This window comes from Diabrotica undecimpunctata, chromosome 3 (genome assembly GCF_040954645.1).
Source record: "Diabrotica undecimpunctata isolate CICGRU chromosome 3, icDiaUnde3, whole genome shotgun sequence".
Classification (NCBI taxonomy): Eukaryota; Metazoa; Arthropoda; class Insecta; order Coleoptera; family Chrysomelidae; genus Diabrotica; species Diabrotica undecimpunctata.
The window spans coordinates 42,962,218-42,988,033 of record NC_092805.1 but is presented as its reverse complement, the minus strand read 5'-3'; the positions used below and the strand labels follow the sequence as shown (position 1 = coordinate 42,988,033).

Sequence of the window (25,816 nt, the reverse complement as noted above, 5' to 3'; positions counted from 1 at the left end):
TGCATTCTGGGGATCATCTGCATATAGACATACTCAATACTGAGTTTAATATCGGCTTTTTGCACCGAAAAAAAATCAGGGTCTCACTTGTAATCTACATAACACTTTAAAGCAAGAGAAGGACCAAATAGAAAATGTATATGCTTTACATATTGCAAAAATACGGATGTGAATCTAGGACCCTACGAAAAGCGAAAAGAAGAAATATAGACGCCACTGAAATGTTTTGTTGAAGAAGAATGTTACGAATTCCGTGGACACATATTTGACCACATGACAAATATTTTAATTTTAAATGAATTAAAAGTCATTTAAATGAATTAATCAAAAATTAAAATACTTTGGACATCTTATGACAGCAGACATAGAAAATATGGAAAGACTTATTACCAAAGGAAATGTAAAACGCCACGAGGAAGATCTCCAACAAGATGGATCGATTAAATTACAGGCATATGCAAAAGATCTATGCATGAGTTAAGAGAAATGGCCAGAGACAGAGTTCTTTGGAAATGAACAATACACAACATCTAGATGACCACTACACTCCCTCCGTGGGGTCAGGATTGAAGAGAGAGAGAGAGAGGAAGAGAGAGATTGCGAGATATATTGCAAACAAATGTGTTACACGTGTAGCCAAAAATCGCGATAAAGAGGTGTATAAGAAAACAGTAACAGCTGCAAGTTGTAACTGCTTGCTTTAATTTGCAAAAAATATTAACTACACCCCAATAAGAGGTGTCATTGTTTTATTATAAAAGGAAGTTTAAAGTGTATATTTTTACTGTCTCTGATATTAGATCTGTGGAAGGTTATTGTTATGCAAATATTATACACGCTTTTATAATTTGTAAATCCTCATTTTGTAATAAATAAATCTAACAGATAGTATTTTATTTACTTCTTGCTAATATGTGATGCGAATTCTTAGATACTTGTTTAAATAAAAGAAATCACGTTAAGGTAAAATCAATAAAAAAACTAATAATAATCTCTTTATTTTAAAATATACTCATTAGTTATCATTTATATGCACCCAATCAAAGAAACATATTTTGTTAAAATATCATTGTATAAACTACTTACAATGATCTTCACCTAAAATTCTTGAAAAATGGGACTTAGATGGGCTAGACACATTGCTAGGATGTCAGATCACGAATACACGAAGAGATTAATATTTTCAAAACCAGAGGGCATAAGAAGCAGAGGACGACCACGAATGAGCTGGATTGAGGATGTGGAAGAAGACCTACAGATTCTAAGGGTCAGAAGATAAAGGGAAGTTGCCAGGAATTGACATGAGTGGCGACTTCTTTGTGAGCAGATCAAGATCCACAATGGATTGTCGAGCCACATATGATGATGAATTTTAACAACAATGCGGTACGTGAAAGTGAAAAATTGAGGAAAAGTTATAAAATATGGATTAAAAAAACTATAAAAAATATTAAAACTTAAGAAGTAAAAAATAAAATCTTGTAGAAATTTTTTTTAAATCGCTCTCCTCGAAACTAAGCAAAAGCGAATTACAATGTTATTCATATAAGGTGTCGATTTTATTTGACCCTCATTGCTATTACAAAATTTTGAGGTAATTCTTACCCTGTCTTAGGAGTGAAAGTAAAATAATCGACAATACCAAAAGATGTGTCCCCTTTAATAAAAGATTTACCTGTCGCTGGCTTTTTTAAAAATGTTCTCTTAGTTCCTTATTATGCCTCTGTGTAGTTTTCGTTTGGCCACCCTGTATATATTTCACGCTTTTTAGGCACCTCCGCTTAATTATGTTAAAAATGACAAGAAACATAAAAATGCTAAACAAAAAAAAGGAAGTCTCATGCTAAATTTTACCCCGACGGTAATATCATCGGATTTACAAGAAGCAGGTAAATATTTTAACAATTAAAATAATAATTAAAAAAAAATACCCTTTGTATAAGTAGTTACTGTTTATTCTCTATAAATGTTTCGTTAAATACTACTACTACTACTTGTCGGTTTATAACGTTCTCCGCCGTTTTCCGACTTCCAATCGCCACTTAGACCGGTTGTTCCATAGATCTTCTTCTATGGCCCTCTCTCTCAGTTCTTTATTTATTCCTTCGCTCCAACTTTTTCTCGGTCTACCTCGTTTTCTCTTTCCTTCTGGTTGCCACTTTAGTATTTCTTTTGGCATTCCGTGTTCGTCCATTCTTTGTAAGTGTCCGAACCAGATAAGTTGTTTTGTTGTTAGGTCATCTGTGATTGTTCGTTTGATTCCCATTATTTCTCTAATGCGTTCGTTGGTAATCCTTTCTCTTCTAGATCTTCCTGCGGCTCTTCTCCAAAAATCCATTTCCGTCGCTTTCAGCGTTGACAGTGTTCTTTCTTTCAGTGGCCATACTTCACAGCTGTATAAAGTGATACTTTTTACTATAGTCTCATATATCCTCTTTTTATTTTCTTTGCTGATGGATTGGTCCCATAAAATGGTGTTTAACATTGTGATGGCTTTTCTCCCTGACGTATTTCTCTCTCTTATGGCTTTGTCTAATGTTCCATCTTGTGAAATAGTGATACCTAGGTATTTGTAGTCACAGCAGTGCTTTATCGTAGTGTTATCGTCTAATATGAGATCTTTTTGTTCTGCTCCAATGCACAGGTATTCGGTTTTCTTTTTATTTACTTCTAGACCCCATATATCATACTCTTCAATTAATTTTCGTGCCATATAGTTTAAATCGTCATAATCTTGAGCCATTATTACTTGATCGTCTGTTCGTTAAATTAATTTATTTAAAATTATTACAGGAATACCGATTTTAATTATTAACAATGCTGGAACTCATAGATATCAAAAAAATATACCTTTAGTGATACAAAACTTATTAAAGAAAATATATGAATTGAAACCTGGCTTTGAAGAACTCAACGGCTCTTCTACGGTTGTGATCAAAGAGTCGAGTATAATGTATTCGGTATTAAAGAATATGAAACGATTCAAACAAACTCAATCAGATCTTTTTAAAATAGAATATTTACCTACATCATTAATAGAATCATCTTCAACTGGAAAATATTCAGATATGCTTCTTCAGGTTAGTCATACTCCTAATTATTTATTTACCTGCTTTATTTTAGATATTATATGTACAGATTACGCGAAAATAAAACGGAGCATATAAATTACATATCTGTACCCCAGAAGTAAAGTGTCGTAACTACAAAAATTGCGATTTTCAGGTTATTGTTGTAACTGCATCAAAAAATATTAACCTTTTTAGTGGTAAAGTATCATAACTGCAATATGTAAGCAATGTGAAAAACACTGTTTTTAAACTGTCTCATAGTAGAGAACTACTTAGAAGGTTAACTATCTTAATATACCTTACGATTGTTTACTTCTCACTTCACAGCTTTAAACACCTTTAGTAAACTGAAGTAAACTGTCCTAATGTATTATACGATTGTTTACCTCTCACCCCTCCCTTCCATTTGATTCGGCTGTAGTCGCACTCCTAGAGCAGTTACGACTTGACTCGTTTGTCATTATGTTCATAGCAACAGTGATGTGAGGTTACGTCTTTCGTTTAAAAGTAATAATAGAGGCAATGCTGTAATTTTAGTATTTTTTATGAAAGTTGTGTGTCTGTTTAATAATATCCTACTTTTGTACAACAGGAAAAAGTACATTATGACAGGCAGAGGAAAAGTTTTAGTAGAACTTTGCAGAAATAAAGTGAGTTAAAATTACAGACGGATTTAAACGACATAAACGTTGAAGTTCAACAGAACGGCCGAAAAAGAAAACGTAACGTAGATCTCTGGAAAGCGAGCATACTTAAAGTAAAAAAGGAAGCAGGAAAAGAATATACTAATAAAAAAGGCGTCTTGATCGCAGCTAAACGTTTGAAACCTCCATGTATGCCATCATGTATCAGAAAGTGCTCAGAGAATATAGATGAAAATGCTAGACTCAATATATTCAACAATTTCCACAAAAAGCGCAATAGTAATGATCTTAAACGTCAGTTTACATCTTCCTGCATTTCAAAAATTAATGTTGCTCGCAAAACAACTAATAATGCTTTGAAGAGAAATTCAACCTTGATTTATAGTTTTGAATTCAATGGTAGAAATATTAAAGTGTGTAAAACCTTCTTTCTAAATACACTAAGCATTTTTAAAACAACTGTGAAAACTGCACTGGCTAAAAAAGTTGAAGGTGGTTTAGTTTTGCCAGATAAAAGAGGAAGAAAGACACCAAGCAATAAATTTGCAAATAATATTCGGGAAATAATACGTGAGCACATAAAAAGTTTCCCAGTCGTTGAAAGTCATTATAGTAGGGCAAGATCTGCCCGAAAATATTTAGAGAATGAGCTTAATTTATCAAAAATGTTTTCATTATATCTTGAGGACTGTAAGCAAAAGAAAATTCATGAATCTGATATAGGAAAACAGTGGTTGTACAACCAAATTTTTAACATGGAATTCAATTTGTCATTTAAATTGCCAGCAAACGACACCTGTGATCATTGGAATGAATTAAAAATAAACATAGAGAATGCTAATGAAGAAAATAAACAGGAGTTACAGACTAATTTGGAAGCTCACTGGGAAGAAGCCCAACTTAGATATAAATTGAAAAATTCAGACAAAATTTTGTCAAGAGAACTTTCATCGAAAAAAGATTGATCTGCAGAAGTGTTTGCCAACACCTTATTTGACAAACACACATTCTTTTTATTTAAGAAAATTATGGCCTCTCAACCTAACCATTCTAAATAGTACCAACGGAAAAGCCCACTGTGCTATGTGGGATGAAACAGTTGGGGCACGCGGTTCTTGCGAAGTCTCCTCCAGTATTTTGAAGTGGGCACTCGATAATATTGCTACTGGTGACACAGAAACATTAACTATTTGGTCAGATAATTGCGAAGGCCAAAACAGAAATTTTACTGTGGTTGCAAGCTATATTTGGTTAATTATGGAGGTAGATGGAGATAGAGAATGAGCTTAATTTATCAAAAATGTTTTCATTATATCTTGAGGACTGTAATCAAAAGAAAATTTATGAATCTGATATAGGAAAACAGTGGTTGTACAACCAAATTTTTAACATGGAATTCAATTTGTCATTTAAATTGCCAGCAAACGACACCTGTGATCATTGGAATGAATTAAAAATAAACATAGAGAATGCCAATGAAGAAAATAAACAGGAGTTACAGACTACTTTGGAAGCTCACTGGGAAGAAGCCCAACTTAGATATAAATTGAAAAATTCAGACAAAATTTTGTCAAGAGAACTTTCATCGAAAAAAGATTGATCTGCAGAAGTGTTTGCCAACACCTTATTTGACAAACACACATTCTTTTTATTTAAGAAAATTATGGCCTCTCAACCTAACCATTCTAAATAGTACCAACGGAAAAGCCCACTGTGCTATGTGGGATGAAACAGTTGGGGCACGCAGTTTTTGCGAAGTCTCCTCCAGTATTTTGAAGTGGGCACTCGATAATATTGCTACTGGTGACACAGAAACATTAACTATTTGGTCAGATAATTGCGAAGGCCAAAACAGAAATTTTACTGTGGTTGCAAGCTATATTTGGTTACTTAGAGTATTGCCATCATTAAAAGTTATCAATCATAATTCCTTCTTCGAGGACACACCCATATGGAGGTAGATGGAGTGCACTCTGTTATTGAGCGTGCTAAAAAACAAATTAGTAATTCAACTACATCGATGACTCCGTGGGATTGGCAACAGTTCATACGACAGTGTAAATTTAAGGAGCTTATAGGTGTTTATGACATGACGATCGAAGACCTAAAAAATTTTAAGGTTCTGTTTGATTATGTAGAATCTCCTTTAATTAGTAGAAAAAATACTGAAAAGGAAGATTTTAAAATCAGTGAAGTCGTACATTTGCAACTAAGGAAAGGAGAAGAAATTCTTTATTATAAGACCTCTTTTTCCCAGGAAATCTTTAAAATGGTAGATCTGGGCAGGGGCACCAGAAGAGCAAAGTTGCCTGAATATATTCCACAGACAAAAATGCTACTAGAAGACCAATAAGCACTTTAAAGTACAGAGACCTTATAACTTTATTAAAGTGGGTACCACAGTGCTTCCACCATTTCTATGGGAGCATTCCTCACTCTACAAGTACAAATGACTTGTAAAAAGCAGACGGAAACTTTTAAAATTATGTTAAATATTCATTATTTTTGTATTATTATAAATAAATAATTTAGTTTTTGATAATACCATGTTATTTATTTATTTTAATTATTTTTGTTCATTTCAGATTAATCGCAACTACTTTAACATAACAGTTAAATTTGAGGTAAACTATCGTAACTGCTCCCCTTGATTATCCTGAAACGCGATGAAGTTCTAAATAGTTTTGTATATTATTTGAAAAAAAGTCAATTTTAGTCCGCCCAATTAAATTGATACTATCAAAGAATTGTGTAATATAGGGACCAAAATGTTCGAGAGCCGTTTCTGGCAAATACTGAAAAGTGTAGTTACGACACTTTACTTCTGGGGTACAGATATATTCCTACACGACTCCGCTCCAAGCAGTTGGCCAGGAAAAGGTTTTCAAATAATTAATTAATAAAAATCAAATACTAGAGTGGACTGCCGGATTCTGAACTATTTTCACGCAAACAGGTTGCCTCTCACAAAATATCTTACACATCATAATAGGAAAGTTGGTAGATATTTTTGGGTAGGTATTTGAGGCATTCTGAACATTTTTCATGTATCTCTTTCATAATATCCTAATACAGAAATGCCTACATGGCTGGAGAGTAGCGGTCATTTTACGGCCCCTATAAATATTACAAAAATTTTATTGGGCCACTTGGGAAGCAATTTTTTTTTAAACAAGTTGACATATTCAAAAATAAAAAAAATTAACAAGCTAAGCAATTTGCGAGGGATTTTAACTTTGCAAGATGCTTGCAAAACTATTTTGCAAATAAATACAAAAAAAGTAGTTGGAGTAAGTTACTATTTTGACGGGCTATTTTTTTATTATTAAAAATAAATATTCTATAAAAGGCAGGTTATTTAGTGAGATTTCCTATTTTCCAGGTGATTAAAAAAAATTAAGCGTGCGTGTGAGTGAAAAACGCTATAGGTAACCTCCTGTGTGTGAGAAAGCGTATATCGACAGCTGTTTGCGTCCTCGATCCCAGCGATTCCATTGGCAAAAAAATCATGTGACCTCACAATATCCATGCTGTTGGGCCTCAAAATTTTGGAGTGATCTCAGTTGCAGAATACTACTAATAATTGTCTCACGTCTTATAAAAAACAAAAATTATGTGGGTTAATAAAAGAGTACGTGTTATTTGTAAAGCTCGGATTTATAGGTAACAAAAATTGAAGAAAAACGCGCCTATATAGGCAAAGATTTTTATTAAAAAAGGCAGGAATATTAACATTTAGCAAAATATAGGCAATAAAGGAATATAACTTATTATTTATTGTACAAAGTGAATTAACGTAATATTAACTTAAGGCAGGTATATTTACACATCATAATCATAACATTAGTATAAATAAACTAGTAACTAAATAACTGTAAATTAATAATTAAACATTGTAACCACTTAAAATTTTATCATTAATAGAAACAATTAAATGTTTTTCAATATTTTCGGCCTTAAAACTATGTCTTCGATCACTTAAAATTAATTTGTACATTGAAAACGAACGTTCGACATCGACAGATGTAATTGGAGCATATTTCAGAACGGATAATAAATCTGGCATAATTTGAAATTCCTCGGAAAAGGTCCCATTCAAAACTTTAGCAACATTAGATAAAAACGAAAAACCTTCATTCTTGTCGAAAACATATTTCATTTTTTTTTTTTTTAAATTAATTGACCGTTACTTCCAGGTGCCGATTTAATTTTCGTCTTTAAATTATCTATTAATTTTACTGACCCACATAAATTTATCTTTTGTTTTTCTAATAAGGAAATTGTGGTAACTATTAATTTATAATTGTCATTGATATAAGCGAGTTCCTGTTTCAATTTGGGATTTTTTAATATTTTTTTTTGCTTCTCGAATGGCTTCGGAAATATCATCATCAAATTCTGACATAACTAATTCTATTTCATTGCAGTGTTCAAAGTAAAAAAAAAACTGCTTCGAGATAGGTTCCCCACCTTGTAATTACTGGTTTAGGTGGCAAAGGGACACCGGGAAGTCTTTCTTTATATATTTGCACCCTCAACGGAGCCTGTACAAAAACTTTTTTCATAAAAAATCTTTAAATTAACAGCAGCTTTTAACATATATGCCGTAGCATCTGAAAGCATTAAAACTATTTTATTCACTGGCATAGCGTTGGGTAAAAAGAGGTTTGTTAAACTATCTTGTATAAATCGACTTATTGTTAAATTGTTTGTTTTTTCCAATTCTTTAACGGCAACTAAATAAGGTTTTCTCGCAAAGTTTTCGTTCAAAATTCCATTCATTAAATTAGCTATATACCTGCCGCATACATCTGTTGTTTCATCCACGATAATATACAAAAAATTGCCCTCTAACTCCCGCTTAATTTTTGAAATACATTCCACATAACATTTTTCCACAGTATGTTTTCTCAAATTAAGAAATTTGATTTCTTAATTATTTATTTTTATTAAGATATTTTTCGAAAAAGCATTTAAAACTAGGGTTATTAACTTTATATAGAGGAATGTTGGATGCAATCATCATCTGGCATAAATCAAATTTAAGTGCGTCTTCCTCCTTTTTTTTGAACTGCTTAAACTATCCCGCAGAGATATTTGGGCTAACTTAGAGGATTTAATTTTTCCAAATTACGTTTATAAAGTGGGGTTCCACAATGCTGGTCAATTAAGTACTTTTTTCTACTTGAAATCTGAGAATTAAAAAAAAAATAATTAGAATTCTAAAACCGCTTGAGAATTTAGTTATGTTGTGGGACGAGAAAAAAAGAGAAAAAATAAAACTTACCGATTTGCCGCATGGTTTACAAAATGCTCCATCTACTTCTACAGAAAGTTCTTTGCTTTTCGGTATACGCAACAAAACTAAACTAGGATATAGCAATTTGTGAGTAAACTCTGACACAGTAACCGACTGTACAACTGATAATAAACTAATAAAGCTTAGGGAATTCCAAATAGTTAACCCTCAAGTCTCGATCAGGTACATTTTCCTAGAAATCTGTTATATAAACAAACCATTGATATTTTATTATTGTACCCATAATTTTATTATAGAATGGTTTAGTAATAGAATAATATCATGGGTAGTACTAAGAAATTTTAAAAAAGGCACAAATAGGCGGAATTTACGAAAAAAGGCAAAAAGTCCAAAAAACAATTATAATAGGCAAAACAGGCAAAAAAGGCATTTTGCCTATAATCCGATCTTTAGTTATTTGTGCAAAAGACCATGGAAAAATTATTTATTTTGTTGAAAAAACTTTGATAAAAAGCCATGAAGTATTGGGAATACGAAAAAAACATGGATTAAAATATAATAATGTTATTTTACCAGTAAATAGTAACATTTAAGAAAAATATTATGATGAATGTATTGTTTTAATTACGTTTTGTATTTTTGTTATATATTTAACTCATTTTTTTGTAATATTGTTGTTATTATTATACATTTTAACTGAATACACATCTAATATTTGCACGCACACAACAATTACTTTCTCAAATACCGAAGGTCCCTTTAGAACCGTTTAAAATAATTTTAACACAGAAATTTAATATGTCAATTTATCCATAAATATCCATAATTTAAGATTTAGTATGTAGCATTTCAATTATTAAACTTCAATTATTAACGTTAATAAATAGAAAAGTCGATATGGAAAATAAGAAAATTAACTGGTTGCAAACCCGTGAGATTTTCTTGATAAAGAAAAACCATTTTCCATTTTTTGAGAACAAACTTTGAGAGTGACGATAATTATGCTGAAATAGAGATTGGAAAAAAAACAAGTGTAGCGACCAGCAATATTTAAAGATCTACTACTACCTAAGTGGCTCAATGTAAAACAAATATTAAACCCAAAACTAGTAGACATAAAATCCGTGATGCATTTGATTCCGAATAATTGCAAACAATTTAAATATTTAAGGTACCTTAAGCTAGGCAAGGACAAATGAGCGGAATCCAATTTAACCTATGTAATATTTTTTCACCCATTTTCACTAATTTATTATCACCCTAATAATTTTTCACCACCAAACCACCCTTAACACATTGCGTGCCACGTCTCTCATATATGAGAGACACCAACGACGCTCATTTTTGAGAGACACGCATCGATCAATAGTTAGCCATGTATATCAAATATGAAACCCAGTACCGGGTCTTTCTAATGGGGAATCGTGAGCATGGCCTCTGGGCAAAGTAGTATGTATCTTGGTTTGAGCAAAATTGGAAACATATATTTAACACAACAAAAAGTTTAAACAATATTTATTTTACAAAATATTAACACAAAACTCATTCTGAACAAACGTATTTTTAGAACTTAACAAAACGAAGCAAAAATCAACTAACTACACTCAACAATAACTTTAATACAAAGGAAAAAAATTTAAAAACTTGTAAAATTGATGCTTTTCATTAAAACATAATGCACACATTTGCGGCTGTCCCAATGATTGTATGTTAATTTGGCTTTAGATTTTGCAACTATACGTCCTGATTCCTTCTGAATCTTTGCATAGCACAACGAACACCTGCGACGGATTTTCTTTTCATTTTCCCCGACTCTCACAAGTAAATGCTGATATTCCTGCGGCTTTTGTGGTAACTGCTCGTTTTTCAGATTTGCGATGTGAAGTAGCTTTGCTGCTGTGATGTCACGAAAAGCACGGATTTGGATTTTCTTTTTGTGACTCGTTTCTACAAAACCCATGCATTTAACCATTGATACTCCCAGAAGTAATTCTATTCCTAACTTTTTATACCATTTGATACTCTTTCGGAGCGTAGTGGCATAAGATGCCATCTGGTCTGATAAATCGATTCTAGTTTTGCCTTTATTGTACGCCAGAATCGCAACTGATTTTTCTTCTGGTTTTCAGGACTTTTTCTTTATTCTTACTGGAACTGCCTCCTGTATGTCGTTAGAAGCGTCCGGGGAATCGGAATTTTCAGATTCCATTTGGCAATAAGGCAAATCGCTACTACTTGATGCATAAACATTGGTGGTACTGGAGGCATTAGCTATGGCATCTGATGGATTTTGAGAGTCGTTGGATTTCTGGATCTCAATAGGGAGTTTACTCTTAGTAACCCCTGGGTGAACTGGTACCGTAATTGGGACATGCTTTGTTGAGAGCAGCCTAACGTCCCGCGTGTCTTTCTATTTTAAGACTACTATTCCGTTTTTGTCTTCGCGAGATACCATCTCTCCCCTTTTTATCTTAGCTTGAAGGACATCTGTTGGGATAATTTTCTTATTGGCTCTCACGGTTTCAACAACATGTGTTAGCTTTTCAAGCATTGTTTTAGCTAACTCGTAGCTCGTGTAAAAATTATCTATATATAGAGTGCGTCCTTGATAGAGAAGCTTCTTACACAAGTGCCCATGTGTAACCATCGATTGAACACAGTTTAAATACTAGTGAGCTTTGTTTAGTATATATTTCCTAAAAATTAGGCGCCCCCTCCATGGTACCAAAGTTTCATCTATTACGATGTCTTCACCAGGATAAAATAGAGATTGAAATTTATTTTGAAGGATATCAATCAGAGGTTTAATTTTTGCTAAGCGATCTCCTCTTTGAATTGTCTCATTATTGGTGAAATGCAAAACACTTAGCAACAGCTGATATCTGTTCCGCGACATAGTTGCTCTTGGAATATCTAGACGATAAATACCCTTGGTCTCCCAATAATCGATTAATCCACTTAGTCGAACTAATCCCATCCACAGTGTCAAACCCAAGAACTTTTTTATCTCTTCTGGATTGGTCGGTTTTCATTTATTTATACGAGAATATCTTTTGGCTTCCTTGGTTGCCATGGTTTGTTGCGCGAATCTGTTCGTTTTAATGACAATAAAGTCTATCGACAATATGGAAAAATGCCTGAAGCGGAGTCATTTCGGGGGACAAATCTCGTTGCAGACCACTAGGACCCGTAAACTGGAAGTTCTTGTGTCATCCCACATACTCGGGCCAATCAGTAAAAGCTGACATATCTTCATCTTCATTTTGGTCATTCTTTTCAATCCGAGCCTCTTCCATCACCAAATCCTGAAGAATATCTTCTATATCTGGGTCTTCTTCATTATTATCTTTATCAGATGACTCAAATCGATCCATTGACGCAGATTGTTCATTACTCTCGTCATCACTATCGATGTGATTCAATGCTTCCTCTAATTTAGCCTCGGTTAAGCCTCATTTAGACATTTAGACATTTTTTATTATTCGGTTCATTCAATTTTTAATCCCAAAATGTGCAACAAAATTAGAAAATTTTAAAAAACATGCGTCGATCATATTTGTTAGACGTGGCCAGCAACTTACATATCATGAATTTTGTTCTACAGGGCCACGTCGCTCATATATGAGAGACACAAAAATACTACAAAACATGACTAAAAACTACAAAAATAAAACAAAAAAAGTGTGAGAAACATCTTCATTTTAATTAATACATACAAATATTACAAAAAAGTGTTTTGGCCCCTGGGACTATTTTCCCGATTACAGCGTGGCACGCAATGTGTTAAGGGGAGTTATTTTGCTGACTTACGGTTAAAACTAGTACAATTCCAAAAATAATATTTATGATATATCACAGTGCTCTGCTAGATTTTTATGAATTTATTACCACACTAATAATTATTCACCCTTCAACTACTACTTATGAGAAGTCAATAATTTTGTTGGGTTAATATTTAAGGTGATAAAAAATCTATTTTTACAATTTTACTGTACTCCTCTTGAAACTGAAAATATAAATTGCTTGCCAGGTTTTTACTGAATTTTATCCACCCTTATAATTTTTGACCCTTTAGCCACAGTTAATGGGAAACATTCAACAAGCTACGCATTCACGCTAGCTAAATGCAAAATATGTTTGGAAATACAAAAGTGCTCTGCTAGATTTTTACTATATTTTTACCAGCCTAAAATATGTAGTCATTGTTTTCGTAATTACCCTAATTAAAAACATTCTGAAATGTTTTACTCCCTGCTAACTGTTTTAAAAACTTGACTCTGATTATAGTAGTGAGTACATGGCTAAGAGAAATCGAATAGTGAGCCACTTTTATGAATACAAAATAACTGAAATCAAGTTGAGTTTTAGTAAATACAATGGAATTTTTATAGTTCACAGAATAATCAGCAGGTAAGAAATATTCAAATTGAAATAATTTTATTAGCTCTATTACATTAATTAGGTAATTGTAAAGGAGGGTCAGTACACCTTGCGCACCTATTGTTAAAATATTAAAAGATTTGTATTTATTGGGTACATCCATAGGCCTGAGCGTAGTGTACCGACAATCAAGTAGTGGGGGCTGCAGTCTTAATCGGATTTTAGATTGATACCGCCCTCTTCACTATTATTTAACTTTGGCAATAAATTGCAAATATAGCTCCTATTTACTGTCCCTGAGTGTGTTTTATGCTGAGTACAATAGTTTTTGAGTAATTTTTAATAGTAAACACCAGTGCACATTAATCTACGTACGATTACGTCTATAGTGGATTTTTAACTTTTGAAATGTGAAAACGTGCACTTTTTATACCATACGAAAAAGTACGACTTTACGACACCAAAATTAGAACGTAAAGTGCGGAATTTATGCCCAGTGTGTTAGGTGAAAAATATGAAGATAGCAAAAAATAGTAAAAGGTTGAAGTAAAAGTATAATGCAAAAAAAATTATTAGAAATACATTTTCTAATTTTATTTTGTCTTCTTCTTCTTTTTATTCTTCCTCTTTATAAGCAATTCTTCTTGTTCATAGGCGGATTAATACCTCTATGAAAGGTTGTCACTCCATCTTTTGCGCGGTTGTCCGATACTTCTTCTGCCGATTGGTGACTTATCTCTTGCTATTTTGACGACACGGGTCTCCTCCATTCTGCTTATGTGGTTATTTCATTCTTTTTAAGGCATCCTGTCAGTCTATTTGCTTTTTGTACTTGATCTCTCACTTCTTTGTCTAGGTTTTCATAGCTAGACAGTGTAATTCCCAGGTATTTTATTTCCATTAATTGTTCAATACTGATGCCATCAATTTCTATTTCACATCTGGTTGGTTCTTTGCTGACTACTATTGTTTTAGTTTTCTGAGATGAGATAGTCATATTAAATTCCTTTACTCTTATGTTAAATCTGTAGACCAGTCTTTGCAGAGATTATTTTCATCTTGGGCTATCAATATTGCGTCGTCTGTGTAACAGAGTATTTTGATTTCTTTGTTTCTCATTCTATATCCTCTTCATGTGTTAACGGTTTTGATGATTTTATCCATGATCAAATTGAAGAGCATGGGGCTCAATGAATCCCCTTGTCTTATTCTGCTGCCTATGTCTATAGGTTCTGTAAGTTGTCCATCTATTCTGACTTCCATTTTTTTGTTTTGATAGATGTTATCGATGGTTTTTATAATATTTAGGGGAACTTCTCTATTATGGAGAAGATGGATTACATCTTTGAGTCTTACTCCGTCAAACGCTTTCTTTAGGTCAATCAGACACAGAAATGCTAGTCTATTATACTCTAGTGATTTCTCAGTAATTTGCTTTATAACGAATATTGCATCTGTATACGATCTTCCACTACGAAAACCCTGTTGTTCATCTGCTAAACTTTTACTCTGATTTATTAACACTTTTAGTACAGTTTTTGCGTAGTATTTAACAAATTTACACCTCTGTAGTTTTCTGGCTGTTTTTTATTTCATTTTTTGAATAGTAGAATTAGTTTGCTCGTTCTCCATTATTCCGGTATTTTATTGTGTTTTATAATTTTATTCATTAATGTTGTTAATTGTTCTGTCATTGCTGCTCCACAATATTTCAGTAACTCGTTTGGTATCCCGTCGTAAACAATTGTGAAGGTGGTAAATGAATTGCGAAAGCTTTGTAGCATACAGTGGTATTTAAAAATTACTCTTTATTTTAACCCAAGCTACCGCGGGTTAGTTGAGAGGCCAAAAATTAGTAAAAATCGAGCAGAATCATGTGGTATTTCAAAATTTTTATTTGATTTGACTAACTTAATATTCCAGCTTCCGCTTAATAGCTTAATATTGACTTCCCACAAGGAGTAGTTAAGAAGTGAAAAATTAATAGGGTGGTAATAAATTTGTAAAAACCTATCAAAACATTGTGGTACTTCACAAATATATATTTTTTATTTCTGCTGGCTCGAATATTTAACTAGCGGGAACGTTTCCAAATAAGATTGGTTTATTGGTGAAAAATTATCATGGTGATCAAAGTTTAGTCTAAACTTAACAGAACAGTTTTTATTTCAGTTATAAGTAAAGGAGAGTGAAATTGTAAAAAATATTTTTCACCTTATATTTTAAAGAAACAGAATTATTGGCTTTCCATAAGAAGCAGTTGAGGGGTGAATAATTACTAGGGTGGAAAAATATTCGTTAAAACCTAGCAGAACACTGTGGTATTTCAAAAATATATTTTTTTCTAATTCCGCTGGCTCAAATATTAAGCTAACAGGAACGTTTCCAAATAAGATTGGTTTAGGGGTGCAAGATTATCAGGGTGGTTAAAGTTTAGTAAACATTTAGAACACAGTTTTTTATTTCAGGTATAAGCAAAGGAGAGTGAATTTAAAAAAAAAATGTTTCCCTTTAATTTTTAATCTAGAATTATTGACTTTCCATAAGGGGTAGTTAACGGGTGAAAAATTTCTAAGGTGATAATAAATTCATAAAAACATAGCAGAGCACTGTGGTATAAATATTTTTTTTAATTCTTCTAGTTTTAACCGTAAGCCAGCAGAATCGCTCCCCTTAAGGTTGGTTTGGTGGTGAAAAATTATTAGGGTGGTAATAAATTAGTGAAAAATGGGTGAAAAAATATTACGTAGGTTAAATTGGATTCCGCTCATTTTTCCCCGCTAGCTTAAAGGTCCTCAAATATTACTTGCTTCAGTGGTGCGCCAGATTTTGAAATGGAATCATCAGAAATTTAATTATTGTTAATAATGTTTTGTGCTCTGTAGGCAATAAAGTATCTTTAAACAGAATCTGATAAATTTTATTTTGCATAAAAGAACCAACCCACATATTACTAATAATTTTATTAATTTAATTTATTTTCATATTAGTGAATATTTTTTTAATTTGCTAATAATTATGTTGCATTTACATTTTTAAAAACTATGTATGTTTTAAGTTTAAACTATTTTTGATCTGAACTGAATTTTCTATTATCATTAGAACTTTAACATCAATTTACTCAAGACTACGATTTTGGGGTTGTCTCCTTTCTGTAAAAAGCCGTACAATTGTACCTAACCAGAAATATCTACCAGCTCTCGGACTATCACATTTCAGTATACCGGTAACGGTAGCGAGGCAGTGAAGAGTTGGGGCTATATCTTCTATATTATGTAACTTAACTTTCGTTATAATTTATGGTGTTAATGTGTTAACTTTTTTCATTGATCGACTGTTTCAAACCTAGTTCAGATAAAATGTATTAAATATGTTTGCTCCACTTTATTTTCGCTTAATCTGTATATAGAGTAGAAACCAGTTATGGAATAAAATTATTTCTGGCCTTGTTTTAAAACATTATCAAAAAATTAATTTTTATTTATAAATGTGTGCTTTTTAAACATAAATTTAAATGTATAGGTTAATTCACGCAAGTCTAGATAGTCCATAAGCTTTATTTATAATGTAACACCCTGTATATTTTCATATTTTTAAAATCTGCTTAATACTACTACTACTACTTTAACAACACGTTGCATTTAAATTTAAATGTGCGCTTTTTAAACATTAATTTACATGTACAGGGTGATTAACGCAATTCCAGCATAGTCCTTCATCTTTATTTGTAATGAAACACCCTGTATATTTTTATGTTTTCAACAGCTTCTTAACAACCTTATCTTAACAAACTATATTAGTTAGGATCTATTACAAATAATGCAAGGTCAAATTTTAAAATTATGTATACTTTTCGTCAATAAAATATATACAAAAATCAATATAATTGATACTTACTTTGGAAAATTTTTATCTGTATTTAGCTAATTAAAACAAATACCATTATTTAAAGTGTGACAAATTATAAATTTCAAATTTTTTAATGTATTTAATGTCTTTACAAAAATTATATATAATTTCAAAAGTTCAACATGTTACATATAAAATCAAGATGATGGACTATGCTAGAAGTTCGTGGATCATCCTGTATATTTAAGTTTATATTTAAAAAGCGCACATTTGCATTTAAAAGTTTACATGTCCAAGCATTATTTATATATTTTTTTAAATACGGACACGAACAATCTTATTCCATAAGTCGTTTCCACACTTAATAGTTAAAAATTTTATCCTGTAATATTCATAATAGACCCAACATGATATACAGTAAAAGCCAAATAAAGTTGCGTGCACGTCACCAAGACGTATGTTACTTTAGTTTGCTAAACAATCACTTCTACAAATAACCCGATCAATAAAAAAACTTTTGTAACAAAATAATGTATATACAATATAGCTTTTTTGGATTTAGACCTCCCTCATTGTAAAATTTTGTGTTGAAATGTTCATGAAGAAACCACCAATTAATGACGGAGTATTAGTCACTACCAGAAATATTGTCATGTTGCCGCGTCATCTGTTGAGTTTTCAATCAGTGTTCTGTGACTTTTGTACTCGTGGTATCATCGAATTTTGAGATTATCTTGTGAAAAACATTTATTTATTTGATCAAAATCGTCAAAATGCCGAAACAGCTGAATAGTCGATGCAAAGAACTTGTGGCTTCATTAGTTAACTATTTTGAAATTTTGAAGAAGAAAGGAATAATAATGACCCTTTGATACCCTTAAACGCTGTGCAAGAGGTAATATGCGAATAAAATATCATTACTTTACTTTACAAAAATTTGTATTATTTTAGCGTGTAGCTGCTGCTTTAAAAATCAGTGTAAGAACAGTAAGCAGCATATGTCAAATGCAGAAAAAAGGTGAACAGTTCGAGTCACCAAAGAAAAAGCGTTGCACTAATGAACGAGTAACAAATACAACAACTTTAAATACAAGCTCTACTCGTGATACCATTTATAATATGTACTAGAGAAGTAAGTATGATTCTAACAAATATACATTTGACATAATTTTATTTCTGTATGCTTTTAAAACAGCACGTAACAGTTCAATCATTGTGGTCCCAACTTAAAGATAAAGAATTACTTAATGGTAGTACCACATTTTTAAAAAGATTGCTCAAAGAACTTGGGTTTGAGTGGATGAAGGATAATCCACGACGAGGACTTATGGAATTACCTAACGTTGTTTGTAAAAGAGTACAATTCTTGAGAACTTATAAAGAAGCAAAGGATGAAGGTATATACCAATTCGTGTTTCTCGATGAAACTTGGATATTTCAAAATGGGATCATTGGTCATTCTTGGCAAAATAAAAATACAAACAGTGTTAAAACCACTAAAACGGATGGCAAAAGGTTTGTTGTATTAACATAAGTTGTTATAATATGAACATTTAAATAATATCATTGCAGATATATTATACTCCATGCTGGAAATAAAACCGGATTTATAGAGAGTGCTGAAGCAATATTTTGTTCAAAAACTCAACTTAGTGATTATCATGGGGAAATAAACCAGGCAAATTTCTTGAAATGGTTTGAATATCAGTTGCGGCAAAACTTAGAGAATCCTTTTCTAATTGTACTTGATAATGCACCTTATCAGAGTATGTTATTTCATAAAACTCCGAATACAGGATGGTCAAAAAGTGCTATTGAGGAGTGGTTGACAGAAAAAAAAAAACATTCCCTATTTCCATATGATGTTCTAAACAGAACTGTTGCTCATCATTTCTCAGTAAATATACAGATATAATCGTACATATAAATGTCATTTATTTTAAACATTTTTTTAGAAATAAACCACAAATCAGGTATATAGTGGACGATTTGGCAAAACGGTATGGACACAAAGTTTTACGTGTTCCTCCTTACCATTGTATCTTTAACCCTATTGAATTAATTTGGAGCATAGCAAAAAATTATTACAATAGGCACATTGGTAGAGATGGTAACAGCGCTAACAACTACCTAAACATGTGGCATAAGACACTTTACATGATTACTCCTGATATGTGGAAAAACTCTATCAATCATACTGAAAGAGAAATATTTAAATGATATGAGAGAGAAAGAATATTTGATCGTCAAGAAATTAGTCCAATAGTAATAAATGTTATTAGTGGGGAGAGTGACACTAATGTGGCATCAGATTCATAAAATGTTTAGTTCGTTGATGTTGTTTTTTTAATGTCATGTTTTGTCTTTGAAAATACGTTCATTATTAAAAAGTATTTTATTTTATTGCTTGTGGTTTTATTTTGATTATATTTATTGTTTGGTAACTCAGTAATACCCTTACCACTTTTATTATGGAATTCCTTACTTTGTGAAGTATCTTCATGAATGTAGTTAACAAAAAACAAATGAAAAAAACACTCATTTTTAAATTTCATTTAATATAGTGTGAAATTTGCTACCTTCACCTTTTTTGTTTACTTCAGTTTTTTTTCTGTTAATTTCCATACTTCATGAACCATCTGACAATGCTGCAAATGTTCACAATGATGACGTGAACGCAACTTTATTTGGCTTTCACTGAAGTTCGTTGAGATCAGGTTGTTACGCAGCTTTTAAAAATATAAAAAAATACAAGGTGTTCCATTAAAAATAAAGCTTACGGACTAGGCTAGGCTTGCGTGATTACATTTAAATGTATGTTTAAAAAGCACTATTTCATTATTTGTTGGGACCACTGAACCTGTTTATCTTAATCGTCAATAAAGAGCTGTAAATGTTGGGGACATTTTTCAGGGTATCTACGTTGTGCTGCTCGAGCGTTACACCTCATTTCGCCATAAACTAAAACATATCAGCGTATTCCTCATTAATAAAACCAATTTTTGTTAAATTGAAATTGGTATATTTGAAAGCCACAAAGTAAAAAACTAAAAGATAAACATCGCAAACTGACCAAAATTTGACAATGAAAAACGTAGGTTATACTTCTGTTGTCAGGTCCACGACCAAGTAGTGCAAAAAATATTAATTTAACTTTCATGACGAAAAAACGAAAAATTTTCAAATCGATTTTTGTAGAAAACGGTGTCGGTACACCTACTCTAAGTAGGTGCCTATCGACTTAGAGTAGGTGTACCTTTTAGTACTAGAATACCTGAAAATTTAATAATCTAGTATTACGAATGCTTTAAAGATAAAGACAAAAAAGTTATGCGTTAAAATAACCGTTGACCTACCCAAAACGGACACCTATGATCGGTACTAGAAATTCGTAATTGATGAAATCGATTTAACTTTGGAGGATGAATAATCGTACCAGATTTCGTTTTTTTTTTAAATAGAAGCGTTCTGGGGTTATTTAACAACTAATTACCAGGCGCCATCTTCAAAGAGCTCTAGCTCCCTTAGGAAGCATTTTCGGACTAGGTGTATTGGGCTAAATTGTCTTATAATTATCTGAGGAATATCAGAGGAATCGCTGGTCTTCGTATATATATATATATATATATATATATATATATATATATATATATATATATATATATATTTATATATATATATATGTATATTTATATATATATATATATATATATATATATATATATATATATATATATATATATAAATATACGTAAATAAATATACATATATATATATATATATATATATATATATATATATATATATGTATATATATACATATATATATATATATGTATATATATATATATATATATATATATATATATTTATATTTCTTTTATAAAATAAAAGATCCAGCGTTAATTTAGACACATTAGAGTTAAAAAAAGTAATAATTTAATTTATTTATTTTCTAGACAAGTAGTTTATTCGCACCAGTAAAAAGTAAACATAAAAGAAAAAAAGGCAGCATCTCTAAAACCGAAAGATATGGTGAAACATCGGTTTCTAGATTGAAAGGTAAATAACAATTATTTTATGATCCAAAACATTTTTTATTATTCCTTAACTGTTTTGTATAAAACATAAGAGGTCGCTGGTTAAATGATATTAGATAAATAATAATGAAGATAAAATGCAATATTTTGTTTGTAAATAAAATTAGCGGAAAATAGTAAATACAACTGTCAATAAATTAAGAAATGAACTGGTCTTACTCATTATTGTTGTCTGTACAAAGAATATAGACTTACCTTTTGAAATATTGATGTATTCGCAACAGGCTGAAGATTGGGTAGCGGTGCATCACGACGCCCGGGACGCCGGCCGAGGCTAATAGAGCCAAAAAACTTGGTGTGTTTCGTTCGCTGTCTTGGGATGAAGTATCTTGAGATTGCAGGTCAGAAAAGAACCTTCTGGCCGTTGGGTGGAAGAGGGTACATCAATAAATCACCCTATTGTATTGTGATTTTGAATGCGATAATTTAAGTTAATTGTGACCGTACACTTGTGTGTATTGGCTACACAAAAATAACAAAGGAAGTCAAATTCTCCGTACTTAAAACATAATAAATGAGATAGCCAGTTTAGCAATTTTACGAAATAACAGGAAGCAATATATTTTACCAAAGTCGTTAGAATACAGCATTGAATTAGATCACATTACAGTACCGTAACAGAAAAATATTAAATGTAAAAATAAGAAAGAAATAGTACATACTTTCCCAAACATTAACAGTAAGTAGCAATTAACACAGTTATCATGGTATATTGAATACTGTCCGAGGCCTACCTTTTATCGTTTATAAAAATTCCCTGATCGGCCCCTGGGTGAGAAGAGTGTAATCAGTGTGTAATCATTGTATCGTATCTGTTTTTAAAAAATTGTGTCTGGCTGTGTGGGTATTTACCCTAAAGCCATTACAAAAAAAAGGAACGGTATTTGGAAAAAGTTGTTTGGATGGATTGGATCGGCTGGATGTACAAGGTTGGCAAAGAAATTGTAGGTCCAGGTGGTTCAAATAAGAAACAGAAATGGATGATTCGAAAACATTAGATCTTATGGAAAAAGTTGGTTAGCAGTTGGTTGTGCAATATTAATATTCTCCTATATCAATTCTTAAAAGAGCGGTGTATTGCTGATTATTAAGAAGTTCTAATAAATAACAAATATTAAGCAAAACTTTATTCAGTCTTCTCATTTTTACTTTCCAAATCAGTTTCTTTTAATTGTTTTTTCAGTACGACAAGTATTCCTATAGTTTCTTATTTTTCAAATTATTTAGATGCCCTACAAAGCTTTTGATTTTATATCTTCTGTTCTTTCACCATGTTCTTTTTATTGTAGTCCCATTTTATTGTATAAGTTGTTGTTTTCTACTGTCCTATTTGATAAAAGTTTTGGACTAGTTTCATTTCCGTTCTGGCATATTTCATTACATTCTTCATTGTATTAATTCCCTCTTAGAAGTTTTTCATTTTTACTATTAGTTCTTATATCGTATCTGATGTTTATTTTTTACAGCTCCTGTATACATCATCTACTTTTTCTTTCTTTTCCAGTTTTTGCTTTTATTTTTTCCAAACTTTTCTGTTTAACTCTTTATCATATACAGTAGAACCACACTAATTATCCGTGCGCGAATTATTTGGGCTGGAGATTACACGGACTATGATTTCCCGTTATCCAAATTGCGTTTTTAAAGTTTTATCGAGATACCATTACCGTAAATCATTCAACAAAAACTCTATAAGTCATGAGGGAGACACATAATGCAATATCGATAGTTCTGGCACTTGTGGAATTCCTGGAAAATATTCGCTAGTCATCTGCCGCTGCGTATTACGCCGAATGTGACATTTAGTTGCAGGCTATAAAAGAGTCGCTTTAAATTAAATTATTAAATCGAGGTTGAGACGTGGACAGTGTGACATAGATGCGCTAGGTTATCAGCAATGACTATATCTTTTGGAACGGTACCAATCAAAACAGTAACTAACCAAGAGTCTGAGGAAGCTGCCAATGTTCTACAAGACTATTTTAAGCAACAAAAGCTTTCGGACGTTTGTTGACATTTTGAACTTGCAAAGAATACGTCAAAAGATTAAAAAAAGACTTTTAACACAGGCCAAAGGGACTGAATTTTTGTCAAAAGTAGCTATGCTTTATGTAAATGTAAGTTAATCTATATAACTATGTAGTTTCTATTTTTCTTATTTATTGTAAAAGTTTATTTATGTAGAAATCTGCTTTTTTTTTAATGTATTTTTTTATACATTACGGAAACGTTAACACTCCCAAAAAAGGTAGTGAATAAGATTCGCGTGACTCTCTGAGAGACTGAGTCCCAAATAGGAAGAAATTCGTCGTAGAACAAGTCGTCAGATTATCAGTCAACCGATGTACGAAACGTATTGTCGCGTGGAGACCAAGATAAGAAGCACTGCGTATTGGCGCATAAGAAGACGCGTATTGGCGAATTGGCGGTGACTGTATGCAAGCCGCACAAGACAGAGACAGATGGAAGTAGAGAGGACGATATACGTATGAGGATACGAAAATCTCAACAAGCATTCAGCATGCTCAACCCTGGTTGGAGATCTGGCGAGTATACTAAAAGGACAATGATCCGCATATTCCAGTAAAATGTCATGTATGCTCTATGGATGTGAAACCTGGAAAGTGACAAAAACCCTTACAGATAAACTGCAGGTCTTTATTAATAAATGGCTATGACGAATTTTTCGTATTTTCTGGCCTCTAAAAAAACACACACCATTAAAAGATGTCACAAGAGAAATTTTAACTATTCAACTAAATTTTAAAATGTGTTTTGTCCATAATTTAAAATGTTATATTTTATATGTGTGTTTTTAATGTTGAGTGTCGTAGCTTTACATAGATAATCTCAACGACTACGTCTTGAAGAAGGAATAAAGGAATTCCGAAAGCTCGACCAAAAGTCAAAAGAGTGTTTCTTTAACATCCCGGCCAAACCTACTGACTGCAGCCCTAATAAACTGCATTCTTTGTTTATATATATATATATATATATATATATATATATATATATATATATAAATATATATATATATATATATATATATATATATATATAAATATATATATATATATATATATATAAATATATATATATATAAATATATATATATATATATATATATATATATATATATATATATATATATATATATATATATGTATATATTTATATATATTAAAAGCTGTCGTTTTATCGTTTTCCTGGTCATCCTACTGATCGTCTTCCTATTGGGAAATCGTTTCTCGCCATCTTTACTAGTCTATTTGTTGTAATTTGTCTTAGATGACCGTTGCATTCTACTCTTCTATTTCTTACCCAGTCCTTGATGTTCTCCACCTAGCACTTACGTCGTATATCTGTACGTCTAGCTCTGCCCATAGTGTCTTACCATCAATTTTTCTTTCAAGAGTTTTCATCTCTACTGTTTCTAACAATATTTTTGTCCTTTTTGTATCAGGTCGTATTTCTGCCGCATATGTCATTATTGGTCAGATGACTGTTTTGTAAATTCTTTTATTTGTTTATTGATATTTTTATTTCTTCATATTGTTTTATTCAGGCAACCTGAGGCTCTGTTTGTTCTATTCACTTGATCTTCCTCGTCCGTTTCAAGCTTTCCTAGATAATGTGATGCATAGATATTTAAACTTTATCATTTGTTCTATTATCTGACCTTCCAGCTCTAACTTTCGTTTTTTCATGCTGAATTTCTATGATGAATCATTACATGGTATATCTGGTTTCTCGTCTTTTCATCAAGTGACTATCACCTGACTTGGTGATTATGTATATCTCTGAATATGTATATCTTTTATACATACTCTTTAGTGCTGTCATACTCTTTTCTCTTTCTACAGAAATAAACTATAAATTAATATACTTTTAGAATGTTATATATGGATTCTGTTACTTCTTCGTCAAACTCCTTTTTTTTTCTATAATTTTTCTCTACACCTAGTGTATCCACATTAATGATACTGGTTTTTCTAAACTCACTCCAAAACTTAATAGACAGAAATTATGGTATATTAAAGAATTATGGTTAATTGCTTTAAAAAATCTATCATTTTTTTACATAAGTAGTAATCTTTTACTTATTTTTTTTTCAATTTTTAATCTATCGTTAACCAACTCCCTTTTATTTTTATCCCATCTCATTTCCTTATTTTATAGTTTATAATAAAAGACAAGAACGATCATGCAAATCAATAAGTGGTACACTTTGGTAACCGCTTCAGTGTTTGGAAACCTATTGCTGTTGAATTTTTGATTCTGTATTATGTCAAAATAGTAGTTTGGTGTTATAATGTTTTTATTATCTTTTATTTGCAGTCTATTATTTTATTATTTAGATGTTCTAACACTTCGTTTATTTAATTTTTATTTTCACTTTTTTTTTATTACAGTCTTCTACACTTATTCTAATTCACTAAAACAAAATGAATTATATTAATTTTTTTTTTTAGTCTATTCGATTGCAAATAACTCAAAAACTTTTTACTGTAC

The 25,816-nt window shown here is 31.5% G+C and overlaps 1 protein-coding gene across 2 annotated transcripts in view; it reads left to right on the top strand.

Annotated features, from left to right (window-relative positions):
• LOC140436736 (hydrocephalus-inducing protein homolog) overlaps positions 1–25,816 on the top strand; it is a 371,509-nt gene that overhangs the window by 174,014 nt on the left and 171,679 nt on the right. Inside the window, exons 37-39 of one of the 2 annotated variants that reach the window (XM_072525796.1) lie at positions 1,772–1,889; positions 2,794–3,080; positions 21,164–21,266. In XM_072525796.1, coding sequence (XP_072381897.1) covers positions 1,772–1,889; positions 2,794–3,080; positions 21,164–21,266 — 508 coding nt within the window. The remainder of the gene's footprint in view (positions 1–1,771; positions 1,890–2,793; positions 3,081–21,163; positions 21,267–25,816) is intronic. The other variant, XM_072525797.1, reaches the window with a different exon arrangement.